The sequence below is a fragment of the Platichthys flesus genome, chromosome 7, assembly GCF_949316205.1.
Source record: "Platichthys flesus chromosome 7, fPlaFle2.1, whole genome shotgun sequence".
Lineage (NCBI taxonomy): Eukaryota > Metazoa > Chordata > Actinopteri > Pleuronectiformes > Pleuronectidae > Platichthys > Platichthys flesus.
The window spans coordinates 15936096-15960641 of NC_084951.1; the positions used below are offsets into that span (position 1 = coordinate 15936096).

General features: G+C 44.1%; 2 protein-coding genes across 5 annotated transcripts; both read left to right on the top strand.

Moving 5' to 3' along the window:
• Window positions 1-3058: 3058 nt before the first annotated feature.
• arf3a (ADP-ribosylation factor 3a) lies at window positions 3059-7969 on the top strand. 4 transcript variants are annotated; one of them, XM_062392108.1, is made up of 5 exons: window positions 3059-3167; window positions 4427-4609; window positions 4989-5099; window positions 5395-5519; window positions 5621-7969. In XM_062392108.1, the coding sequence occupies exons 2-5, from the start codon at window positions 4462-4464 to the stop codon at window positions 5780-5782; spliced, it is 546 nt and encodes a 181-aa protein (XP_062248092.1). In that variant the 5' UTR covers window positions 3059-3167; window positions 4427-4461; the 3' UTR covers window positions 5783-7969. The 4 variants fall into 4 exon arrangements, with proteins under 4 accessions (XP_062248092.1, XP_062248095.1, XP_062248093.1 ...); XM_062392111.1 differs by having other exon boundaries at window positions 3123-3167; window positions 4411-4609; XM_062392109.1 differs by having other exon boundaries at window positions 3146-3167; window positions 4399-4609.
• Window positions 7970-10852: 2883 nt separating this feature from the next.
• Window positions 10853-24491, top strand: erbb3b (erb-b2 receptor tyrosine kinase 3b). Its single transcript, XM_062392106.1, has 28 exons — window positions 10853-11085; window positions 13770-13924; window positions 14033-14219; window positions 15274-15399; window positions 15491-15553; window positions 15732-15850; window positions 16511-16652; window positions 16752-16865; window positions 16955-17072; window positions 17159-17232; window positions 17929-18019; window positions 18282-18484; window positions 18661-18793; window positions 18895-18988; window positions 19096-19253; window positions 19348-19404; window positions 19940-20081; window positions 20165-20284; window positions 20390-20488; window positions 20739-20924; window positions 21036-21191; window positions 21320-21395; window positions 21519-21665; window positions 21744-21841; window positions 22171-22347; window positions 22438-22509; window positions 22763-23054; window positions 23191-24491. Exons 1-28 carry the CDS (start codon window positions 11007-11009, stop codon window positions 24111-24113), a joined length of 4401 nt encoding a protein of 1466 aa, XP_062248090.1. The 5' UTR covers window positions 10853-11006; the 3' UTR covers window positions 24114-24491.
• The last annotated feature ends 55 nt before the right edge of the window (window positions 24492-24546 follow it).

Below are 24546 nucleotides of genomic sequence, written 5' to 3' on the forward strand. Positions count from 1 at the left end.
GGGAAAACCTCCCCTGCTATATAGGATTTAATACCAATTAAATCCTGTTTGTATGGACTAAGGTAAATATCCCTTGACTCCTGAGGAATGGCAGTGCCAGTGGCTGAATCAACTGTTCTGTCTGTTTGGTATTTAGCGAAGGAATAAAAATGGGAGACAGCGACTGGATGGGAATAATAATGGACTGGATTTCTGGTTTGCATTTCGTTATTCCTTTATCATTTCACCCTCCAGCTGCTGCAAAGGGGAATTTCCTGTCACTCTGTGACATGTGTGAGACAGAGGTTGGTGGACAGCCTGGGATTGCTTTCTCTCTCCCGAGCTCTCCGCACTCTTTTCCTCCCTTTCCCATTCTCCCCCTCATCGCTGCAGACACAGACACATGCATAGCAACACATTGACTGCCCCCCCCCGAGTAATGACAACCAGACTTGGCTGAAATTAAAGAGAGGGAGGAAGAGAGAGGAAGTTAGGAGAGATAAAAGTTACCCACTTTGATTGACAGGATGATTATATGTATAAAGTAAGGCGATTTAGTGTGTTTAGTTGGCTATAAAGATAGAGAGATAGATCATCGCTGTACATAGAGCAGGGATGCCAGCGCAGAGGACAACTGGGGTATGGAGGAGGGGGTGAATAAAGTGTACTCTGTATAAATACATGCCTCAAAACATCTGCTTCTCAACTCCCCTTTCATTTTTGATGTGGGACAGGCAGAGAAGGAGAGCGGGAGAGAAAACACAAGGAGCCAGCTACCCAGAACATCAAAGCCCCTGCCCTCAACGCACAGGCCCTCATTAGTTCAGCTAGCAGAACCAGCGAGACTTGTGATTGTGTTTGCTGGGGTGCACGCTGGCAGTCACTTCAGAGGAAAGGCTCCTTTAAGTCATAACTCCCCACCCCACCTCTCCTGCCACCACCCGAGCCCGCTGTAACCCTCTCGAAACTCCCCGCGCACACAAACTCGGCGAGCTCCCCCACCATCCACTCCACCCCGTAATCTGGTCTGCAGCTGCAAACATCTGCTCCCCTCCTTATTTCCCCGGCCTTCACCACTGGATTGATAAAAACATCCATTACTGGACCACTGGCGGACTGACACACACTAGAGAGGAAGAGGGAGATAAATGTTGGATTCACCTGTGACTGTGGGGCTGTAGGTCACAGGTGTGTGTTCTCGTAACAATGGCCGATGCTCATATGTCAGGATGGACGATATGGCCTCAAATAAAATCTTAAAATCCAGCGATGGCAATGTTTATCATGCTCAATGTCACATTATTATTTCTTTCAAGTTTAAAGACTGATTTTTACTCCTGAGTGAAGGTTCTGGTTTTAAAATCTTCTTTATGGTGATTTTACAAATCTGAAATAAATCGATTGTGGTATACCTCCTCACTGTGCTTGTACAATGCATACACATTATATGGATTATGGACATTATATCCCTCCATTCATTATCTTTACACTTTTATCCTGACAGGGTCACCGGGAGGTTAGCTGGATCCTGACACTGACCGAGAGGCAGGGTACACGGCAGCAAATCACAGGGCAAATTTATAGAGACAAACAACCTATGGTCAATCTAGAGTCTCCAATAAACCCTATCCCCATCTGCATGTCTTTGGACTGTGGGAAGAAGTCAGATTCCTTGGAAAAAACCCACACAGAAACGAGAAGGGCAAGAAAACCCAGCCCAATAACCGACACCTTGGAGGGAAGTGACGTTCCTTCCTGATTCCTAAATGTAAGAGAGCATACATGTAAAGCATCACCTTTAGAAAATACATTAAATCTCAAAACATTCCTACCCAAGATCACTAACCTGCTACAATTCAACTTGTGTTTTCTTGCCTCCTGTCACCTCATTATCAGCGACACAAAGACGGGCCGCTGCCAGGAAGTATCACTCAGCATCCTATTACAACAAGTTCTTTACTTATTCATAAGGATGATTCCTGTTTTAATTATTCAAGCAAGTTTGCCTAAAGTCTCACAGTTACATTTCATAGGGGTTTAGGCGTTGGGCCTCTGTGTTAGCAAGTAAACATTTAAACACTGGTAATTCCTGCTTGTCAGAGGGGGACAATAAAAAGGTTTCAACTGTATTTCAACATCATAGTGAGTCTCAAATATCTGGAAGCCCATTTCCACCGGTCGAGTCAGAACTATGAGATAGTAAATCATTGTTTAGTTAGCTAGTCATTAGTTTGAGATACAAAGTCGTAATATGAGATACTTAGTTTTATATTGATTCATTAATTTGAGTTAATGGGTTATTGTGTTGAGAAACACTGAAATACTGGTGTATAGATACATCTGTTAGTAATAAGTGTTTATTTAAAAAAAGCTTTTCATTATAATGTCTAAAAGGATTTATATTTTAACAAAGAGGCAGTTAAATAAAATGTTTGATAATGAGGCAGTTAAATCAAATGTTTGATAATGAGGCAGTTGAATGTCGGTGGTCCTGCAGCAGACATCAAGCCATAAAACTGAGATACTAAGTTTTTATTTGGGGAAATGTTTTAATTATAATGTTGTATAATATTATAATGTGGCTCATGACAGTGTTCATGTCAGTGTCAGTGGTCCACATTACTCCTAATAAGTTATTATTAGGAGTAATGTTTTAATTACAATGTTAATATTAAGATGTTGTTCATGATGTATTGTTGACAGTATTGTTGACAGTATTGATGACAGTATTGATGACAGTATTGATGACAGTATTGTTGACAGTATTGTTTACAGTATTGTTGACAGTATTGATGACAGTATCGACGACAGTATTGATGATAGTATTGTTCACAGTATTGTTCACAGTATTGATGATAGTATTGTTCACAGTATTGTTCACAGTATTGTTGACAGTATTGATGATAGTATTGTTCACAGTATTGTTCACAGTATTGTTGACAGTATTGATGACAGTATTGATGATAGTATTGTTCACAGTATTGTTCACAGTATTGTTCACAGTATTGATGACAGTATTGATGCCTGTGGTCCTGCAGCAGCGCCTCTGGCCTCTTCGATCATCCTGGGAGACGGACGTGAGCTCTCGCGAGAACACGCCGTCTCCCCGCAGCGTCGTGTCATCGCGAGACCTCACCGCAGTCCTCCGCCTGACTCCAGCTGGTCGCGCTGCTTCCTGCCGCGGACGGGTGAGTGTGAATAACGCTGTTAAAAGGTCCAGAGACGTGGAACGGGAGTTAACGGTGACCCGCGGCGGAGTCAGCGCTGTTTAAACGGCGCGTAACGCTTCCTGGTAAATTAGCGGTCGACGACCAGAGGCCGACTGGTGCCGCTCGTCGTGACCGCACGGGGGGGATTACGGAACACCAATTGACCCGGAGGGATTTTATTTCCCGCAACACCGAAGACACCAGTTAAAATGTTTACTGGGTGTAGTTATGTCATCGAGTTGTGAAAACGCGATTTGCCGCATATCCATCCACTGGCTGTGCAGCAGGAGCCCTCATGACAGGTGCACACGGCCGCTGCAGCTCCGACGGGCTGGAGCTCACAGCTCCACTGCGTTCGATCCCAAATGAATGGGCCCCGAGCTCCTCAGTGAGTTCGACCCCCCCACTGGGATGATCAGTGTGACAGAGGAAAGTGTCCCAGAGAAGAGAGTGATGCTCAGCCTGCCCCACGGTGAACCCCGGTGCTGCCTCTCCTCTCTCAGACCAGCCTCTCAAACAGTGTGTGTGTGTGTGTGTGTGTGTGTGTGTGTGTGTGTGTGTGTGTGTTTGTGTTTGTGTGTGTGTGTGTGTGTGTGTGTGTGTGTGTGTGTGTGTGTGTGTGTGTGTGTGTGTGTGTGTGTGTGTGTGTGTGAGTGTGTGTGTGTGTGTGTGTGTGTGTGTGTGTGTGTGTGTGTGTGTGTGTGTGTGTGTGTGTGTGTGTGTGTGTGTGTCTGTCTGTGTGCGTGAGCACAAGTTGCCTGCAGAGTTGGCCTGTTAAAGAGCCCACAGCAGGCTGGACCACAGACAAGTGCTCCCAGGCTGTGTGCACAAACACACCCTCGGCCGCTGAGGTTGTGTGTCACATAATGTGATATGAATTGATTGTTACACCGGTGTTTATTCGGCTGCCAGCACACAGCATATAAAAAGGTGGTTACCCTGCACCACTTGAAAGCCGATCCACATTACAGGGATCCAGTGCGGCGGGCTGTTTCCCCAGTGAGCTGTCAGTGCAGAGCAGCAGCCTTCGAGGCAGGTCAGCGGCCTGCCGAGGTGTGAAGCCTGCCTTTTACTGGCTGCTCCTCTGAGGCGGCTCGAAGCCATAATGAGGCTGTGATGTTGAGGGCCGCCTTGTGAAGAGCTGCTGCATCTCAATGTGTGTTTCCTCTCTGTGTGTGGGTTTGTTCGACTCGGCTGCTGTACAGAAAAGTGGTCCCTTCAGCTCGCTGTTCTCACAGTTCTGTTGCAGTTGGGTTGAGAGCCGCCAGTCGTCATGGGGAACATCTTCGGGAACCTGCTGAAGAGCCTGATAGGCAAGAAGGAGATGAGGATCCTCATGGTGGGGCTGGACGCTGCCGGGAAAACCACCATCCTCTACAAGCTGAAGCTCGGGGAGATCGTCACCACCATCCCCACCATCGGTGCGTGAGGAAACAAATATTTGCTGATGGCCTAAGAGAATTCAATAAAAATGTTATTGTATAGCACCAAATCACAACATGCATTATGTCAAGGCACTTTACATAGTGAGGTCAAGACATACTTGTAAAAATTAATCGAGAAACCCAAAAGTTACCACAACGAGCAAGCATTTGGCGAAAGTAGAAAAAAAAAAAGAAAAAACTCCTTTTAACAGGAACACACCTCGAGCAGAACCCGACTCACTGTGGGCCTGGATCGATTGGGGGGAGCTGAGAAAATTGGGGAAGAGAGAGGGGGAGAGAGAAGAGACAGGGAGACCAGGAACAGTTTGCCTCTTCAGGTTAATCCAACTTAATATCTTCAACCTTTTTTTAACAGGTTTCAATGTAGAGACGGTGGAGTACAAGAACATTAGCTTCACCGTGTGGGACGTTGGTGGCCAGGACAAGATCCGTCCCCTGTGGAGGCACTACTTTCAGAACACCCAGGGTGAGCCTCTCCAGCAGCCTTTCACACAATGCACCGGCCGGCCATGTTTTTCAAGGCCTCTCCAGTCCTGTGGCAGATCCTGCAGCACACACTCTCGCCCCCAGCACCTGAGGACGCAGCTGACTAATGCTTTGGATGAAGTCATTTGCCCACAGCCTCCAACTCTTTCAAATTACCCTCCTCTTAGTCATGTTAAAAGCCTCGACGATGACAAATCTTGATGAACCAATATGTTTTGATGGTTTTGTAACTTGTAAAAAAGATGCCTCCACCAGCTTCTGATCTCTCCCCACAGGGTTGATCTTTGTGGTGGACAGCAACGACCGTGAGCGGGTGAATGAAGCTCGGGAGGAGCTGATGCGGATGCTGGCGGAGGACGAGCTGCGGGATGCCGTTCTTCTCATCTTTGCTAACAAACAGGTAAACTACTCGTTGCATCCCTGCCTGTGCATTCTCTGTCAATCCACACCTGCTTCCTCACCGCCGCCTGTCGATTGACGTTCTCCACCCTGTGATAACAGGACCTGCCCAACGCCATGAACGCTGCGGAGATCACAGACAAGCTGGGCCTGCACTCCCTACGCCACCGCAACTGGTACATCCAGGCCACCTGCGCCACCAGTGGGGACGGCCTCTACGAGGGCTTGGACTGGCTGGCCAATCAGCTGAAGAACAAAAAGTGAAGGGTTCAAGTCAGTAAGAGTGGGGAAAGGGCCTGGGGACCAACTCCAGGTAGTGGTTCTAGTGGATCCATTGGGTTTACATGGAGAGTCAATGGAGACAAGTTCCCGGGGGGTAACTCTCAATGGCTTTCCCCCCCTCAAAATAATTAGATTAGATTTTATTTCTTTGCTTTGATTCATTTCATTTGTTTGGATCTGCGCTGAGCGTTTCTTAATGACTTACACTCTATAAGCTGAATACATAAATATCAGGATGTAATAGTATAATGTTACTGTGAAGGCGTATATGTATTTCCCATACTTGCAGTCTATGGCCTATGAGATGAATCTAGATTCATGATGGAAGAGCAACCCTCCCTCAGATACTTGACGTAATCTAGGATTGTCATAATTTCCTAAAATTCTCTTGGGATCACTAAAGTATCTATATCTATCTCTCTATCTATCTATCTATACAATATAGTGGGATTACCATTATTATCTCAGACTCATTATCGGAGTCACATTATCAGTTTCTGTCCAAACAGATGTTTCACCCATCACCAAATTTATATCTTAAATTTAATTCCTTAAAACTAAATCTGCTAACATACTGGAAAGTCTTAAACAATATTTATTTTTATTTATATATTTGTCAACATTTATTTATTTATTCACACGTTTATTTATGGTAATCCATCATTTTTTTCCTCTCCCTTTATTGCAATGTGCATTTAATGGTAAGGCAGCTGGTTTAAAAAAAAAGAAAAGACAAAGAAGCCTCCGTATCAAATGTATAATACTGCTTCCCAATGTGCATGGAGATATCCCAGTATTGGCTCCTGGGCTTGTGAGAGCTGTGAACTGCTGCAGGCCGCTGCTGTAAATAAAGATTTGTTCTTAAATCCAACTTGCCAGGCTCAGTGAGGGTTAGAACGGTTTGTCTGGCGTCAGCTAGGTGCGACAGCCGAGCTGATACAGATGACAGGAGAGGCGCACTGTGCCAGCTCTGTGGCTTAGGGGGGGGTGAATGGCTGCTATTGGCCTGCAAGCAATTGGCAGAGTGATGCAGCAGAGCATGTGATTGGCAATATTAGAGAGCTTACATGTTTTTTTTCGAATGTGTCTTTTTTTTAAGAGTCGGTTTGTGCAAGCAGCGACACTATATCTGTCAGAAGAAGTCACACTGCTTGTCATCCGTATTTTATTCACCTCTAATTGGCGTGACATCATACGTGTTTCTTGTGTTGATCCGTTAACCACGTTGCACAAAATAACTCGTTATTGTTGTACAAAATGTAGAGTCAGATATTTTTTTTGTATTTCTGGATTGAGTATTTATTTATTTTGGAGAAAGAGGCAAAGTGTTGACTTTATTGTTGTTTTTAATTAATTTGCTAACTAGTTCAGACTGTCGTCTTTTTGAGTGTTCACAAATCACATCATTTAACACTAACAGGAGAGAGGGTGATAGTAATAATACTGCATCATAAGGCATGTTTATACTGTACAAGATCTGTAATAAAAGTGAATTATAATAGCCTGTTTCCTCAGACTATATTTGTTAGTCTACATTACTGCTGCTGGTTGGAACAACGCTGTACTGATAAATGTTATGGATATTGTGTAAAGTTTACCGAACAACCTTCATATATGCAAAAAAGCATGCTTTTCTATGTCAGCGCAACTGTATATATGTTTATGTAAAAAGAAAAGTATATCCTGGTGTTCGCGGTCAAATGGAACGTGCTGTTGATACACCCTGTAGATATTGGGTTCAGTGTGTTGGCAGATATGTTTAAATGACAGCAGCTTGTGTGTGTGTGTGTGTTTGTGTGTGACGTGCCCTTGATTACTAGTGTGGTGTGTAAATTGTTTTATGTGGCCTTATTTTGCCAGTGGTTCAGTTCTCTTTGATAACAGGTTCTGTAACACTCATGGTACTGTTGTGGCTGAGCGTCCCTCTCCAAGTGGCTATTGGCAAATTTTAACTTTAAGAAAAAAAAAAGACTGCACAACATTCCAGCTGATAATGTAGGCTCACAAAGGAATGAAACTGAAAATGAATTTCAATCCACTTAGTGAAATCTGATCAAGTGGAGGAAAATATAAATAACAACACAAACTGGGGCAAAAGTGTTGAATAGGATGATGATTTCTGGCACTTCACCACCGATCAGTCAATAAAAAGACCAAACTTCAAATTTGCTTTGCTTTACTTGTTTTTTTTTACCATAATTATTTACTATTTTACAATTGGGTTATGATTTGAGTCCTCAGTGGAGGCCATCTAGCTAAAGATTATCTTTGTTAGCTCCGACTAGGAGGTTGTGTTTTCACTCTAGTCTATTTATTGGTTAATTTCTTTGAAAGTCAAGTAAAACAAAAACTGCTAAACATGGCAAAAGGATGGGATACAGGTTATAGAAAAATGCTGATTCAGATAAAGGGGAAATCCAGGAATTTTTATCACACTTAACATTGGTGTCTTTGCTGCAAATTCGTTTTTTTTTCTCTTGGAATAATTATTGGATTTGGATGAAAAGAATCAGGCAAATTTAGGTGGTTGGTATAAACAGTTGTCTAAATACACATCTAGTGAATTGAAATGTGGTTTCAGAAAGGGCCTGTTGGGCCTCAGCAGAGGTGTGAACTCTAGTGGCATTCTTCTCTATTCATTGAGATATCTGCCCTTTCCCTGCCCCTTTGTAACAGTTTCTAAATCCTCTACTTGTTTTATGATGTCAAAATACTCTCCTTTGAAAATGAATTTGTCTGATTTACACAGAAAGTCAAACATTTGGATAAAGTAACATCTAGAATGACACTCATTAGGGGGATTGTGAAATTGTTGAAATATAAAAGACAAAATGAAATGGTCCGATAAGCTAAATTATGTCATAAAACTTAATTAAAGAAAGTTAAATATAAAATCCTACAATTTATTTATTTATTTGCCATTTAATATGCATCCTTAGCCAAATGTAATTTGGCTCAATCAGGTAGTTTTCTTGTCGAATAGCTTCACAGAGAGTCGTTTAATCTGAGCCAATCTGAGGTCCACACAGGGGAGATTGCCGCTGTGTCTCCAGGGGTGTGACAGCAGTATGTGGGTCAGAGCTGCTCCCAGGGCCACCAGCCCCCAGGGCCCCCTGCAGGACGGCCACAATAGTAGCCCCAGGGCGGATGCCATAGCTGGGATTCCCACCCGTAACTGGGACGCCTTCGCCCAGTGCACAGACACACTGGCAGCAGCCCTACAATCAATTCATCAATCTCTGAAGGGAGTGGTAAATGCAAAAGGCCACATCAGTCGCCCCCCCACACCTCGCGTTAGAAGGGACAGGGCCACCAGGGCAGACACTGAGGCGGACACCAAAGTGCCAAACTCCCCTCTCACGAACCATGCGATCATTGGGCCTTATGGAAATCTCTTCTCTTAACCTGAGCACAGGGAAACTCAACTGAGATTGTGAAATATGATTAATGTGAGTGATTTAACTATTGTTTAATTTCCACCATGATATTTCCCCCTTTTCACAGTTTAATAAGCAAGAGGGAAAAAAGCCAAGTCAAATTGTGAGAATGTCGTCAAAAGTTCTGCAAGATTTTTCCACCATTCGAAAGGCGAGTAGATCAAAGCTGATCAATTCATTAGTGCAGATGACCGCCCGAGAATATTGATACAAAATTGAAAAAGACATTATGGTGCAAGTGGACTCCTGCAGGAGTCCACTTCCTGCAGGCCCTGCAGCAGCTCTCATTAAATCACCAACACTCAGACTCTGGCTCCTCCTGCTGGAGGAGTCCATCATTCACTTGTAGGTACATGTACACATTACATGTCATTTGTCCAAAGCGACTTACATTTTCAGAACACTCAGCATTTATGAGGGGCCATTAAGGGGTTCAGTATCTTGCCAAGGACACTTAGGCATGCAGATGGGAAAGAGTGGGATTCGAACCGCCAACCTTCTTGCAGAACACCCGCTCTATCCCCTAGGCCACGCTCTCTCCTCTACACAAAAGGCTTAGTATTCTTCTGTTTGGTGGTTTTTATGATTAGCGAACCAGTACATGTATTTAAAAAATCAACATAAGAATAAATTCTCCACAGAAAATCCAGTATGATGTTTGAATGGTCTCGCTGTTATTCAAATTTCAACATAATTCCAAACAAACAGCAACTGTTCAATTGGCTGCCTCGTATTTAGAGAATCAGATTAAAGGTCCATCTGTCAGGAGCAGTTACACCAGTGAGTCGTCTGCCTTTCACCCGCAGCTCCATGCTCTGGACATTTGACTGCTCTGTGTCCATTCTCTCAAATTAAGCATGTTCTTGCTTTGGGTTCAGAAGTCACTTGACCGTCCCGACAATGTGCCCATTGTGTCCGGCTGCTCCATGCGCATCAAAGAGGTGATTAACCAGTTGACAGGGCTGCGGGCACAATACTGCTCTTTACAGGGGAAACAGTGCAGCCACTCACATCACTGGGTGCTGACTGGGAGAGCAGCGCGTCCACACGCAGCAGCTGACACCAACAAACCAAAATAACTGCAAAGTGAAAGTGGACATACATGGTGTTCACACTGGAGCTCATGTAAAAGGTTTAGATCTCAAGTATTGGTTTTGTGAATATAGTTATATTCTACTCCACTCTGTTCCATTATATTATATCATATTATTGTTGTTATTATTATATTTAAGTCCTGCTATAATAGGGTTCAGTGCTGCATAATATAATATAATGATATATTATATTTATCATTATATATATTATATAATATTATATTATATTTATCTCACTATTATTATTATTGTTGTTGTTACAATCATTATTATTATATTAAACTTTTTTTTTTTAAACTTTTTTTTACCAGCTGCAGCTGGTAAAAAAAAAAAGTGACGGACCGACCTCTGATTGGTGCATAAATCAAGCTCCCGGCCAATCTCACGTCCCGCTCTGGGAGGGGAAACCCAGCATCAAAACAAACTACCACTTGTTCACTGTCTCTCAGTTTTACACTTGGCGCGTTTTATCTGCTCTCATCACTACACTGAAGATCTCTTTTGGATTTTGGATTTGCTTTTCTCAGGGTCTGGAGCCTGACTCGTTTTTGTTTGCAATCTATGTTTCCTTAATTGTTTTGTTTTTTTACACCCTGCACATGCTCGGCTGTTCGGAGGACAAGCCAGACGTGTGTTTGATATGATATTACATCAGTAAATAGAGAAGACACCAACATGAACCAGTGGGGAGTCGTGTTGCTGTGTGCGACGATATCTTGGAGGCTGCAGACTTCATCAACCCAAACCCACGACGGTAGGGTGATTGCAGAACAGACTATTTGTCCTGTTTGAAGAGATGTTAAAACATATTTCTATGTTGCCTTTACTCTACCTAAATCCGTTTTTAGATTATGATGTTTCTGTTTGAATCACCTGCTGGCTGTTGCTCCTCAGCATTACCTGCCTTGCTAGATCACATGTAAACAGCTAAGGTGGTGAGACGCAGCTACCTTGGAGAACCGAACAGAACAGAATAGATGGTATAGAGACTTGTAAATAGAAGAGAACATTTCTGTCCGTCCGCCCCCCCTCATGTCCTCTCTCCTGTGTCTCAGATCAAACACTGATCTCTGTGTTCTTTTCTTTTTAATAATGGGCTGTTATCAAGACTTCACACATTGCTGACTGTTAGTGAGAAAGGGAAACCCTATGAGGACTTAAAACATAGTGTAACACTCTTTTAGTAAAAATGACATTTAATCATTCACTTTTCAAAAGGATTGCATGTGCATAAATATGTATAATAAATTGCCCAGGTAGTCAGAGGTATCATGCAGTATGTAAGTGCATTCAGAAATGAGGGTTGCACTGTGGTGCAGTGGTTGGCACAGCAAGAAGATTTCCAGTTAGAATCCTGGCTTGGTTGAGATCTTCCCTTGTGCCGTTTGCATATTCTCCCAGTCTCTGTGTGGGTTTTCTCTGTATTTGTATACCATGCACTTTTGAACGCCTCAGCCATCAGGGGCAATTTGTTCAGTATCTTGACCAAGGACACTTCAGCACACAGGATGGCAAAGACTGGGATCGAACGGCGACCGTCTGGTTAGAGGACGACCCCCTCTACCCACTGAGCCACAGCCAACCTCGGGCCGCCCTCTTGCTTCCTACCATCAAGAGACATGCAGATTGGAGCGAGGTTAATTAGAGACGTGTAATTGAACATAGGTTTGAAGGCCACTGACCCAAACGCCAGCCCATGACCCTAAAAGGATAAGTGGTACAGATAAAGGATGGATGGATGGATGGATTGATTAGGATATGGCTTAGGATGCATCTGTCAACATGAAACTCCCATGTTGTGCAAATAGGGTGAATCAATCTATAACTAAAGAGATTTACACCTCTGCATGTGCCTCCATGAAAACAGAAACTATGTCTTCTTATGTGTTTACTGCTGCAGGTGCAACTGTTGCACATAAAGGGCCAGAGCCGCAGCTTCTGTTGCCCAGTGTGAGATGGTGTGTATGTCTCCTTCCGTCCACGATGTTTCCCGTCCCTCCGCCAGAGCGTCCAGCTCACACTCGGCCCATTGTCTGCTGGTATGATCTCAGCAGCGCAGACCCCTCAGACGCACACACATACGCACATGCACTCACACAGAATCACTGTCTGTCACTGCGTCGCTCCTCACTCACTGGGACACACTGACCACATTTATAGCTTTATCACAATGAGTCACTTTGTCTGCGAGGAGCCTTGTTCCCTCGACCCCTGGCCTCCTCTCCGTCAGCCCCGGGCCTGTAGCTGCTACATGTAGCGAGGAGACCACTTGTCTTATTCTGCTTCACATCCAACTCTGCAGCACAGACATCATCAGGGAAGATGCACCACAGACAGAAATCCTGCAGAAAGAATGCAACCCTATCACTCAGACATTCTTCATCCGTTCAGCTTTAAAGGATCAAAGAGGTGGGATACCATGCCCAATCAAGCGCAGTGTAATTGTCCCCCAATCATTCAAGTATATTCCACAAAGTTTGAATGTCATTAGGTTGCCATTCATTTCTCTCTATCATTGTAGTTGTGCGATAATGGAGTGTCCAACAAAGAGGTTAGGATTTCACCCCAAGAAAAGGCAATTTGACAAAGCAGGAAAACATCCAGAAATGTTAAAGACCCCAGCACTTTAATCTGGATTAAACCCATTGTGGTCTTACATGGTCCTTTAATAGGTAGGGTTCAAGGTAGCAGTATTAACTCACAGTTTCTTTGTAATCCAGGTAAGTGAAGTTCATTCAGGTGTTAAAGCGCATTTCCTTTTCACCAGCTCTTAAAGGACAGATTCACATTTTTTTAGTTCTCTCTTAAAACAATAACAACATGTCCAATGAAAGACTTTTTGTTTGCTGAAGTTGTTCCATCTGTAACAAAGAGACCCCTTCTTAAACTCACTGGAGATGAAGTGAAGGGGGACGAAATCCTGCAAAGAAGTGATCAAAGTTCCCCCTGAAGCTCAACTGGTCAATTCCCACTCTGTGTTCCATCCCTTTGAGAACACCAGAGGGAAGTTTGCACTAAAAAGTCACCTTTGGAAAACGATTAGATCTTGATCTTGCTGTCCAGCAGAAAACTCTGCATTCAGCTGAAAGTCAGTCATCACACATTACAGAGAATGAGGACTGTGCATTTGTCTAAATTCAATTTACCTACGCCTAAAACCCCCTTGGAGAAGAGATTGTCTCAATTTGCATATTATGTGTATTTGGGGCAGCTGTGGCTCAGCAGGTAGAGAGGGCCGTCCACTAACCAGAAAGGCGATGGTTTGATTCTGTATCCTCCTAGTCAAGCTACTTAACCCCAAATTGATCCTGCATGAATGTTGAAAAGTGGACTGGGAAAACATTACATAAAATACGATCAATTTACCATTTTAGTATTGTTTTATTACATGATTAAAATAAGGGAATCTGTCCTTTAAATCCCCTCCCTATGTCCCAGAGGTGTGTCCAGGTACGCAGAATGGACTGAGCTCCACGGGCTCTCAGGAGATTCAGTACAACCTGATTAAAGACCGGTACAATGGCTGTGAGATCATCATGGGAAACCTGGAGATCACTCAGATTGAGAGTAACTGGGACTTCTCCTTCCTCAAGGTAAACCCCATCCTCCCTCATTCCCTTGTCCCTTCCTGGTCGTATATGATGTGCACTGCATGCGGTAGTTTCCTGTTGACGTTGTCTTCATCTTTATCTTCACCCCAGACGATCCGTGAGGTGACCGGTTACATCCTGATCGTCATGAACCACTTTCAGGAGATTCCTTTAGGGCAGCTGCGGATCATCAGAGGGAACAGCCTCTACGAAAGACGCTTCGCCCTCTCCGTCTTCTACAACTACCCAAAGGACGGATCCAGTGGACTGCGGCTGCTGGGGCTCGCAAACCTGACAGGTGAGCAGGGTTACTGGGAGGAGAGATATCAGGAAAACAGAGCAAGAAGCCATATATGCATTTTAGTCCCATGCGTTTTACTGTAAATTTGCCAAAGGGACCCTGGTCAGTGAGAAGACATGTTAACCCAGTAGCACCAAACAGAGAATATACAGTTATCATAAAGTTCACTACATTGAATATAAATTATTTGATGCAATTTTTTGACTGAAAATTACAATAAATCTCACACGTGGAATGGAAACTGAAATTTAAATTTGGGATGAGATGGTTGTGTTTCATATCTTTTTTAAGAGAGAGTTAATGAGGACTATAGAAACACTAATATTTAACTATAAAATACCAACATGATGAACTTCCAAGCTCCCAAAAGTGACTTCTATAGTCTTCCGACAAAATGCACTGTGAGAATCTTGAGATGTGAATGCAGCGGCTGCAGGAGTGGAAAAGAAGATAAATGTAACATCAGTAACACTTAGGATTCCAGCCCACATACACAGTGTAACTGTTTAGTAAATATGGGGTAGGGGAGTTTAGGGAATAAGGGGATAACAGCTGAAATCCTACATTTCTCTGTAAGTGCTTTTAAATTATTGACCTTGTTAATAATTGCAGGGAACATTTTATATTGTTCATGGGCAACAAGATAGGAAAAAGGATAGAAAAAAAACCACTATGGGGGAATTACTTTGTCAATGGTTCCTAAATAGCCGACAGACTAGTTATTATTTATAGTGAAGGCTAAGATGGTGTTGCCGGGGAACAAAACATTAAGCCAAGCCTGGGAATAAGGGTGTTACTGCTTCAGACATATAACACAGACATGTTTATAATGTGATAACTAGGATGGCACTCAGTAGAATGTATACCTCAGCTAAGGCCCAACACTCTACTTATGAAACCACATTTAGTTGCAGGTCCCTCCTCAATACGATTTGTTACTCCCTTATTGCCTGTACTTACTATTTATATTTTACCCGGCATATGTGCAGAAATATTTAGAATGTCTGCTCTGTGTTTATTGCGTCTATCATGCCTCACCCTGTCTTCACAGAGATTCTGGAGGGAGGAGTGCAGATCATCAACAACAAGTACCTGAGTTATGGCCCGTGGATCTACTGGCAAGATATCATTAGGAACGGCAGCGCTACTATCGACATCCAGCACAACGGAGAGAGAGGTCATTGTCGGGACGGCCCTGTTTTCCAAATCCCAATTTATCTTTCCAGATGGTTCCTTTTTATATGCTCAGTCTCTTCCCTCTATTTTAGGCCCGTGCCACAAATCTTGTGGCGATTACTGCTGGGGGCCAAATAAGGACCAGTGTCAGATCTGTGAGTGGCCAATTGTTCTGTGTCCTTTCATTCATCTCCCTCTGTCTCTGGACTCCTCCTCGTCCCTCTCTGAGAAATACGCAGAGACAGGGTGGACATTAAGACACAACTCACACACACACACACACACACACACACATCGGTGACCCCTGTTCAAGCCATGTCTCCTGTGTTTCAGTGACTAAGACGGTGTGCGCTCCCCAGTGTAACGGCCGCTGTTTTGGGACGAGCCCCAGGGACTGCTGTCACATAGAGTGTGCAGCGGGATGTAAAGGCCCTCTGGACGTCGACTGTTTTGTAAGTGCTCCGTCTTTGTCTCGCTGTAGGAATGTGCAGATAAAAAAAAAAAAAAGGGAAAGTCCGTCTTTTCAGACAACAAAGTGTAGTTTTATCAAGAATCTCATTCCAAACGACTTGGTCCCTTTTAAGTCTATTTCCAATCTCATTCCAATCTCCAATCTCATTTGATCAATGTCAAAGGATTTTCCCTTATTGGGGTGTTGATATTCATTACATTAGTGTTGCAAAAATCTTTTTCACTCCTGCATTGTTGTATTTTGGGGCATTTAAAAACCAGGATAAAAGTACAGAAGATAATCCAAATGCACCACATCTTTGTGTTATTTGAGTCCCTCTTATTGCAGCATGCATAGGACCCAAGGTTGAGTTATGAAGCTAAATAAATAACAACTGGATGACGGTCAATTAAGTCACTCAGTAGAAATCATACAACAACTCAATAGGATTGTTGAAGAAGAGACACCTCACCATCCTGGGGATGTCAAGAGATGGTTACGGTCAAACGGTCATCTTTGCTTTTTATGTGCTAGTAATAGATACTTTATTTATCTATAATGTACTCTTCAATAATGTGTAATTATGTGTGTGTGTGTGTGTGTGTGTGTGTGTGTGTGTGTGTGTGTGTGTGTGCGTGTGTGTGTGCGTTTGTGTGCACAGGCATGTCGTTATTTTAACGACTCTGGAGCCTGTGTGCCTCAGTGTCCCCAGACTCTCATCTATAATAACCAGATGTTTCAAATGGAGACCAACCCTAATGCAAAGTACCAGTATGGATCCATCTGTGTCTCTCAGTGCCCCAGTGAGTAGCCCCCGTGTGTTACTTTGCATTTGGACACATGTCCTCCGGCCTTTCTGCCGTTTTATCTCCCTGATGTTTTTCTTTTCTTTCTCCTCGAAGCAAATTTTGTGGTGGACGGCAGCTCCTGCGTGAGCGTCTGTCCCCCGACTAAGAAGGAGGTGCAGAGAGAAGGACAGAGGCAGTGTGAGCCCTGCAATGGACTCTGCCCTAAAGGTTAGCTCTAATAAACGACGTCCATCATCTCCCGCTGAGCTTATTTGTCTGTCATCAAAACCAATTATGCTGTCGACTCATCCCTGCAGTGTGCGAGGGAACAGGAGCGGAGAACCGACAGACCGTGGACGCCAGCAACATTGACAGCTTCATCAACTGCACGAAGATCCAGGGCAGTCTTCACTTTCTGGTCACAGGGATTCTTGGGTAATTGTATGGCCTGCAGTCTGGCGAATATCAGAGCTCAGGGTCGCACAATCAGCAGTTTCATTTTGTGTCTTTATTCTCCACAGAGATGACTTCAAACAAATCCCTCCGTTGGAGGCCAGAAAGCTGGAAGTGTTCCGCACCGTCAGAGAGATAACAGGTTGGTGTTGTAACATTTGTTGATCATAAATTGGTAATAATCTTAGAAATTCAATAATTTATAACACTTTTACCATTCAATCATTTAATGAAGTTGCTTAATGAACTGCTACAACAAAGAAATGCAGGGAAACACCCTAGGCTGTATATAAAGAAGGATGAAGTGACAGCTCCCCAAAAGTGAAGCCAAAGCAGTTTGGTCGCCCTTCAAAGATGGTTTCCATCACTATAGGTAGTGCTTGTCACGCTAATGTTTGTTCAAGTGAATTTTTTTTTCAGGTTTGATTTGAAACTTCCATAAAATGGGAGGAAATGTCATGATTGACAGCTGCAATTGGTTCATCTGTGTATTTGTGGAATTTCAATATCGTGGCTTCAACCCCAAATTGCTACTGCGTAGACTCCAAATGATGTCATCGGCTCAAGATGGCAGCATTCGTATCCGGAATTTTTTGGCTTCATTTTTTAATAGTGTGGGGAAGAGGAGACCAAGTGGAGACACGTCGTCCATCTTTATGTACAGTCTATGGGAAGGAACCAAATACAGATGTGGCACAGATTAACAGTTCACATCTTTCATAACAATTAAGTAACGTTTATCCAGCTAATGATCTTTGCTTTAATTTGAGAAACTGTACTGTTGGTACCATATCATCATATATCCTGTGTTGATATAATTACTGTGTTTTTTATTCAGATATTCTAAACATCCAGTCGTGGCCTAAAGAGCTGAATGATCTGTCGGTTTTTTCGAGTCTCACCACCATTCAAGGGAGGTCGCTCCAAAAGTAAGTGTTGTGTAATGCGGTTACTTGATAAAACCATAGGACAAAACAAAAAATCGGAAACAGTGAAAACTATTGATAACTTAGAACTTATAAACTAATATCTGTGTGATATTAGTGTTGCATGTTTCTGTTCTATACAGTGCACCTTCCAATCTCTCTGCACATCAAGCCTTCTCAACTGTTTCTCCATCTGAATTTAAAAGTCATTTTTTTGTCTGTTTTGTCTTTTTCTTCTTTTCTTCCTCCAACCCTCCAACTGAAGCCGTTTCTCTCTGATGGTGATGCGCATCCCCACTCTGACCTCGCTGGGTCTGCGCTCCCTCCGCAAGATCAGCGACGGCAGCGTGTACATCAGTCAGAACCTCAAGCTCTGTTACTACCACACTGTCAACTGGACACAGCTGTTCGGAGGCCGCAAAGTTCGAGTTGACAACATCATCAACAACAGGCCACTGGCAGAGTGTGGTAAGGCAGAAAAAAAAAACTCTACTTGAATTTTTTTTTGTTAAAACTCAAATGGGGACTTCTCTAAGTCTCATATAGGCCCATTGTCTTCTTCTTGTATCTTACGCTGGCACCAGAGTGAAATGTAAAACGTGTTGTTGCACACGCTGTGTGTCCTCACATTGTTCTGTGCACAGTTGCAGAAGGACACGTGTGTGACCCGCTGTGTTCAGACTCAGGTTGCTGGGGCCCGGGGCCCGACCAGTGTCTCTCCTGCAGGGACTACAGCCGAGACGGCTCATGTGTGGGCAGCTGTCATTTTTTCACAGGGTCTGTAGACGCAGTATGTGTTCACGTTCTTGTTACTGGTGCTTGTCTGTGTGTTGACTAGTTTCCTGTGGCCTGACCGTATTTGAATATCATGTCCACAGAGCTCCAAGGGAATTCGCAGGCCCTGATGGTGAGTGTGTGGCCTGTCACCCAGAATGTAAGCCCCAGCCTGGGAAAGACAGCTGTACTGGACCGGTAATAACTTCTACTATTAAAAATAAAACTTTAAGTCGTTACCTGTACCACAGAGTAATACATAGTGCATAGTATATATTATTTATTTGTCTCTCTTTCTGTGTTAGGGTGCAGATGAGTGTGTGGGATGCGCCAACCTTCGAGATGGTCCTTACTGCATGTCCTCTTGTCCCACTGGAGTAAATGACGGACAGAGGGGTCTGATCTTCAAATACCCCAATAGGGAGGGTCACTGTGAACCATGTCACCACAACTGTACACAAGGGTGAGATTACAGGCAGAATTCATATGTTTGTGCGTATTTCCACATGTTTCCATCCATGTATGGCAGTGACACATCTAGGAATGTTCTCTTCCAGATGTTCAGGCCCAGGATTAAATGACTGCTTGGAGGCTGGCAGACTGGCCGTTAGCAGGTGAGGGTTGCCCCCTGCTGGTAAATAAAAAGGACTATGCCACGATGTGTGTGATCCCTCCACAGATCACTGCCGCCAATTGAATTATTAAGTCCGGCATCAAATGGGCTGTATTTCATAACTTCACAAACTGAACCTGAGAAGCTTTTCATTTTATAGTTAGTCATACAAATGACCAAAATAAATAGTATCTTCTAAGTTGGTTATAAAGTAAGTTGGTTATAAAGTACATTGTCATGTATTCATTCACTAAATAAGAAATTGATATATCCTGCTAGAGGACAAAGCAATTTGATGTAACATACTAAAATTGACATTACATGACATAAAACCCTTTGTTAAATGCAAAATATCCTGCCAACCCCCTGAACTTAGAGATGTTAGCCTTATAATCATGAACTTCCTTAATGCCCACAAAAAATCTGTGCTCTTTTTCTTTTATTTGAAATTGATTAATTGTTTCGATTTTTTCCAAACCATGAAAGTCAGAATATTTTTCCCATACCATCATCTCTCTCTCTGCTCCACTGTGCAGCGGGCAGATCACAGTTATAGCATTGGGTGTGCCGGCTGGCTTGATTTTTTGCCTGGTGTTGTTCTTCCTGGGGGTGCTGTACCACCGAGGGCTGGCCATCCGTCGCAAGAGAGCCATGCGGAGGTACCTGGAGAGTGGGGAGGTGAGACTGTGGCGACATTGGATTTGAGTGCATCATGTGTCATCCCAAATCATGTGGGGAATAATTTTTTTATTTTTTTGCAGAGCTTTGAACCTTTGGGTCCTGGAGAGAAAGGCACCAAGGTTCATGCACGTATTTTGAGGCCCTCAGAACTCAAAAAACTCAAAGCCCTTGGCTCAGGAGTTTTTGGAACAGTGCACAAGGTAGAATTCACAGATCATCCACTAATTTGGATATTTGCTTTAGTTTTAGGCTCATTTTATTCAAGTTTCAGAGTTTTATGATAATCTATGTAATTTGTGTTAAAGGGATTTTGGACTCCAGGGGGAGAGACAGTGAAGATCCCAGTGGCCATTAAGACCATCCAGGACAGCTCAGGCCGACAGACCTTCACTGAGATCACCGATGTGAGAATCTGATGCACCAGATTTCACACACCCATAGATATCAGTTCCTCAAAGGCCAATGTCACGGTGGCCTCACACAACATGTTGATATGTGTTGAATGTGATATCTCAAGATCATCATGAGGGAATTTCTTCAACTTTGTTCAGTTGTCACTTAAGTTCAGTTAATGGGACACACAACATTATACAATGATGAGATGCAGGAGAGACAGGTTTTGATGATAAATTTATCACCTTTTTCTCTGTGTAGCACATGCTGTCAATGGGCAGCCTGGACCACCCCTACATCGTCAGGCTACTGGGCGTCTGTCCAGGGGCAAGTCTGCAGCTGCTGACCCAGCTCATTCCACAGGGGTCCTTACTGGAGCACATCAGGCAGAACAAGAGCAGCCTGGACCCTCAGCGCCTGCTCAACTGGTGTGTGCAGATAGCTAAAGTGAGTGAACCTGCAAACATGGATTATTTTTTTGGGGGGGGGGGGGGGGGGGGGCAACCAACTGTCATGAGTAAACTGATTATAATCACAGTATGCATGTTCATGTCTTAGGGTATGTACTACCTGGAGGAGCACTGCATGGTCCACAGGAACCTGGCTGCACGCAACATCCTGCTGAAGAATGACTACCAGGTCCAGATCTCTGACTACGGTGTAGCTGACCTCCTTTACCCTGACGACAAGAAATACGTCTACGCCGACACCAAGGTTGATTTGACTCATTTATTTCGAGAGGCGCTTTGAATTGCTGATTCACAATTAGGTGGTTTTCCCCGCCTCTCCGTGTAATGAAATCTGTTTGTCTGGCTTGTCTGCAATTTGTCTCCTAATTCCAGACGCCCATAAAATGGATGGCCCTTGAAAGTATCTTGTTCCAGAGATACACTCACCAAAGTGATGTCTGGAGTTATGGTAAGACGCTGCCTGAGTGTGTGCAGCTTTATAAAAAGCCTGTACTAGCAAATGAACGTTCCCCTTGAAAGAGGTGAATTTGGTCAGGGAGAATTGAAATGGGCCATCTCTCTTTCCGGACAGGGGTGACGGTGTGGGAGATGATGTCATTCGGGGCAGAGCCGTATGCGCCCGTGCAGCCTCAGGAGGTGCAGAGTCTGCTGGAGAAGGGCGAACGTCTGTCCCAGCCGCACATCTGTACCATAGACGTCTACATGGTCATGGTCAAATGTGAGTTTAATTAGAGAACACTGCGCCTGTATGCACACTGGCATGCTCGATGTGGATAATGTGACTTCCTCTCTTAAGGTTGGATGATTGATGAAAACATAAGGCCGACCTTCAAAGAGCTGGCCAGTGATTTTACTCGTATGGCAAGAGACCCTCCTCGATTCCTCGTCATCAAGGTGAGACAGTGGACGAGGAAGTGTCCCCAACCTTTACTGAAATAATAATAGTACTGCGAGCCCGACTGATGTGGACATTTGGGGGCTGATGCTGATATTAGGGAGTAAACTTTTAATATTTTATTCATATCAAATGTTTATTGTATCAAATTAAACAATTCAAATCTGAAAACATAAACGCCAAAATGATATGTCCGTGAAAGGCTTATTGCACAAACAAAAATATTGCAATTGTATTCATATATATTGTGATGAGTCAAGTTTTGACTCATCACATTGATGTCAGCTGTGGCACCACAATGCTTCACATTTAACGATATCTTATATAGACGGAAGGAGGAGAAGGGGCCTCGTCAGAGATCCATCGCAGAGAATCAGAGCGAGGGCTTCTGGATGCAGATTTGGAAGACCACGATGAGGCGGGATTGGAGGACGGTCTGGCCACGCCTCCTCTTCAGCACTCTCCATCTTGGAGTCTGTCCCGTTCGCGGATTAATTCTTACAGGGTAAGGAAATACACATCTCGGGTTTGATAGATGAATAAATACGAGACGGATAAAACAGTGCATAAATCTGTTATGTTTGCTGGTTTAAAGAGTGGAGCGTCTCAGACAGGACCTATTGGATACCTGCCAATGACCCCCAGCCCTGTGGACAGCTTCCGCCAGGTGTGACAGACTCACACACACCTAAACACACACACACACACACACACACAAACGCACACACACGCATACAAACACACTCATTCCCACCTGTTGAGACTAATGTCAGGATTTGGCTGCAACACTGACTTCAAACTTTTGGGGTGAACTATCCCTTTACGAATCAGCCCTGTCGATATACAACCTCGAGAAGTGAGACCCCATCTCAAGATTGATTTCTGTGAGCTGTCTCTAAGTCTGTGCGTCCGTGTCTCAGCTGTGGTTCCAGAGGTCTCGGCTGAGCTCCGTGCGGACTCTGCCTGACAGGTCAGAGGTCAGGGAGAGCGGCAGAGAGGCCGAGCAGCGTGAGGAGGGTTTGCACAACGGGGGTCTTCACAGGGCCCGGTTTGGCTCGGAGAGGGGACATCCTCGTATATCCATCGGCCGGCACAGGAAGCTTTCAACCGCATCAAGTCCGTCCTCATACAAGGTGTGGACGGCGGAGGAGGAGGAAGAGGTGGACCACTTCGGCTACATCCTGCCTGGCTCACCTGGCACGCCAGAGAGAGGTAAACATTTATCACTAAGACGAGAGCAAGCTGACTTGTCCTATTATTTGCTTGTTGTAAAAACATCATTTCTGAATCTATTGTACGTGTAATCAAGGTTTCCTGATCCTTCTGCACATTTTGTCTCGGCTTACAGTCCCTAGGTTCTCTCATTCTGGCCGAAGAAACTTGAAACTGAAGAATAATCTGTCTGCCATGGTGATGAATCCTTCCCAGGAGTATGAAATCATGAGCAAAGAGTCTCCTCCTTGTTTAACCAGAGTGGCCTCCTCTCAGACAGCTTCCCCTTCAGAGTTGCTCGGCAGCAAAACCTCACCTTTGCCTTCTCGGACCCTCGTGGCTTCGTTATCTGCAGAGCACAAGGCAGACGTGGAAACACTAACACCATTAACAGCTGTGAGGCGGAAGCATGGAGATGAGGGTTGTGAGGTAACTGTAGCAGAGCAAAGGGACTCCACAGATAGAAATCTGCTATGTGGAGATGCTGAGAGAGGGATCCGAGCTGCAGAGGACCAAGAAGAGGCCGCTCGAGCGAGAGGCAGGTACGAATACATGGATATCAGGCGCTCTGACTCCACAGAGGGAGAGGATTCAGCCTGTGAGAGACGTGGGAGTCAGACATCTGCAGAGAAGGCCGCAGTGACACAGGAAACCCACCAAACTGTGGAGGTGTTGAAAACAGAGCACGAAGAGGAAGAGGAAGAGGAAGAGGAGAGGTGCCACGACACAAACATACAACCCCCGCATCAGGAGAATCTGAGCGGTGCGGTCGTGCCCACGCCAGATGCGCTCACAGCTGGAGGAGAAGAGGCGGAGGAGTACGAGGAGATGACCACATTTGGAGTGGTGCCCAGAGGGTGGGAGCAGGCGGACTACCAGAACCTCCCAACGAGGGGGAGAGCTGTTTCTGAGGAGGTGGGTGGTGGCAGGTGTGCAGGGATCGGGGGATACATCAAGGTGTGCGCCGGCATGGGGGAGCCTGGCAGCATCACATCCTTTGACAACCCAGACTACTGGCACAGCAGACTGTTCCTCAAACCAGATGCTGTACGCACCTAATAACGTGAACTGCAGAAACACTTAGTTAAATCCATGTCATGAATCTTTGTACCTTTGTAATATTTTACTGCCTTTCTTTATCTGAGTCCCACATCTAAGAAGATTGGAAAAATAAAAATACTAAATGTATTCTCTTTTCACAGTTGTATGGTGCAGTGAATAAAAGTGAATGAACTGTGAACTGGTACAAAATAAGAATATAAGACTATATAGGCAAACGTCATGTGCTTCAATGTTACAAGTTGTGTCGTTTGTAAGATTTATGATGAATACAATTATTTTTGCAAGTATCCAGTCATTTGTGTTTTTGAGTTGTGTAGAGCAGACTTTTACATTTTCTTACAATGTGTTTCAAATGAATAAAACTATGAAATATCACCTTGTCTTGAAAGTGCTCATTCACTCGTTTATTTTATTAGAAGTTGGTTTTGTT

Excerpts from the sequence above, each read along its gene's own strand:
- erbb3b (XM_062392106.1), top strand. The coding sequence starts at position 11,007 with ATGAACCAGTGGGGAGTCGTGTTGCTGTGTGCGACGATATCTTGGAGG. Across the intron at positions 15,554-15,731 it reads TAAGGACCAGTGTCAGATCT|TGACTAAGACGGTGTGCGCT; the intron begins GTGAGTGGCCAA and ends CCTGTGTTTCAG. Across the intron at positions 21,396-21,518 it reads AAGTGATGTCTGGAGTTATG|GGGTGACGGTGTGGGAGATG; the intron begins GTAAGACGCTGC and ends CTTTCCGGACAG.
- arf3a (XM_062392108.1), top strand. The coding sequence starts at position 4,462 with ATGGGGAACATCTTCGGGAACCTGCTGAAGAGCCTGATAGGCAAGAAG. Across the intron at positions 4,610-4,988 it reads CACCACCATCCCCACCATCG|GTTTCAATGTAGAGACGGTG; the intron begins GTGCGTGAGGAA and ends TTTTTTTAACAG. Across the intron at positions 5,520-5,620 it reads TCATCTTTGCTAACAAACAG|GACCTGCCCAACGCCATGAA; the intron begins GTAAACTACTCG and ends CTGTGATAACAG.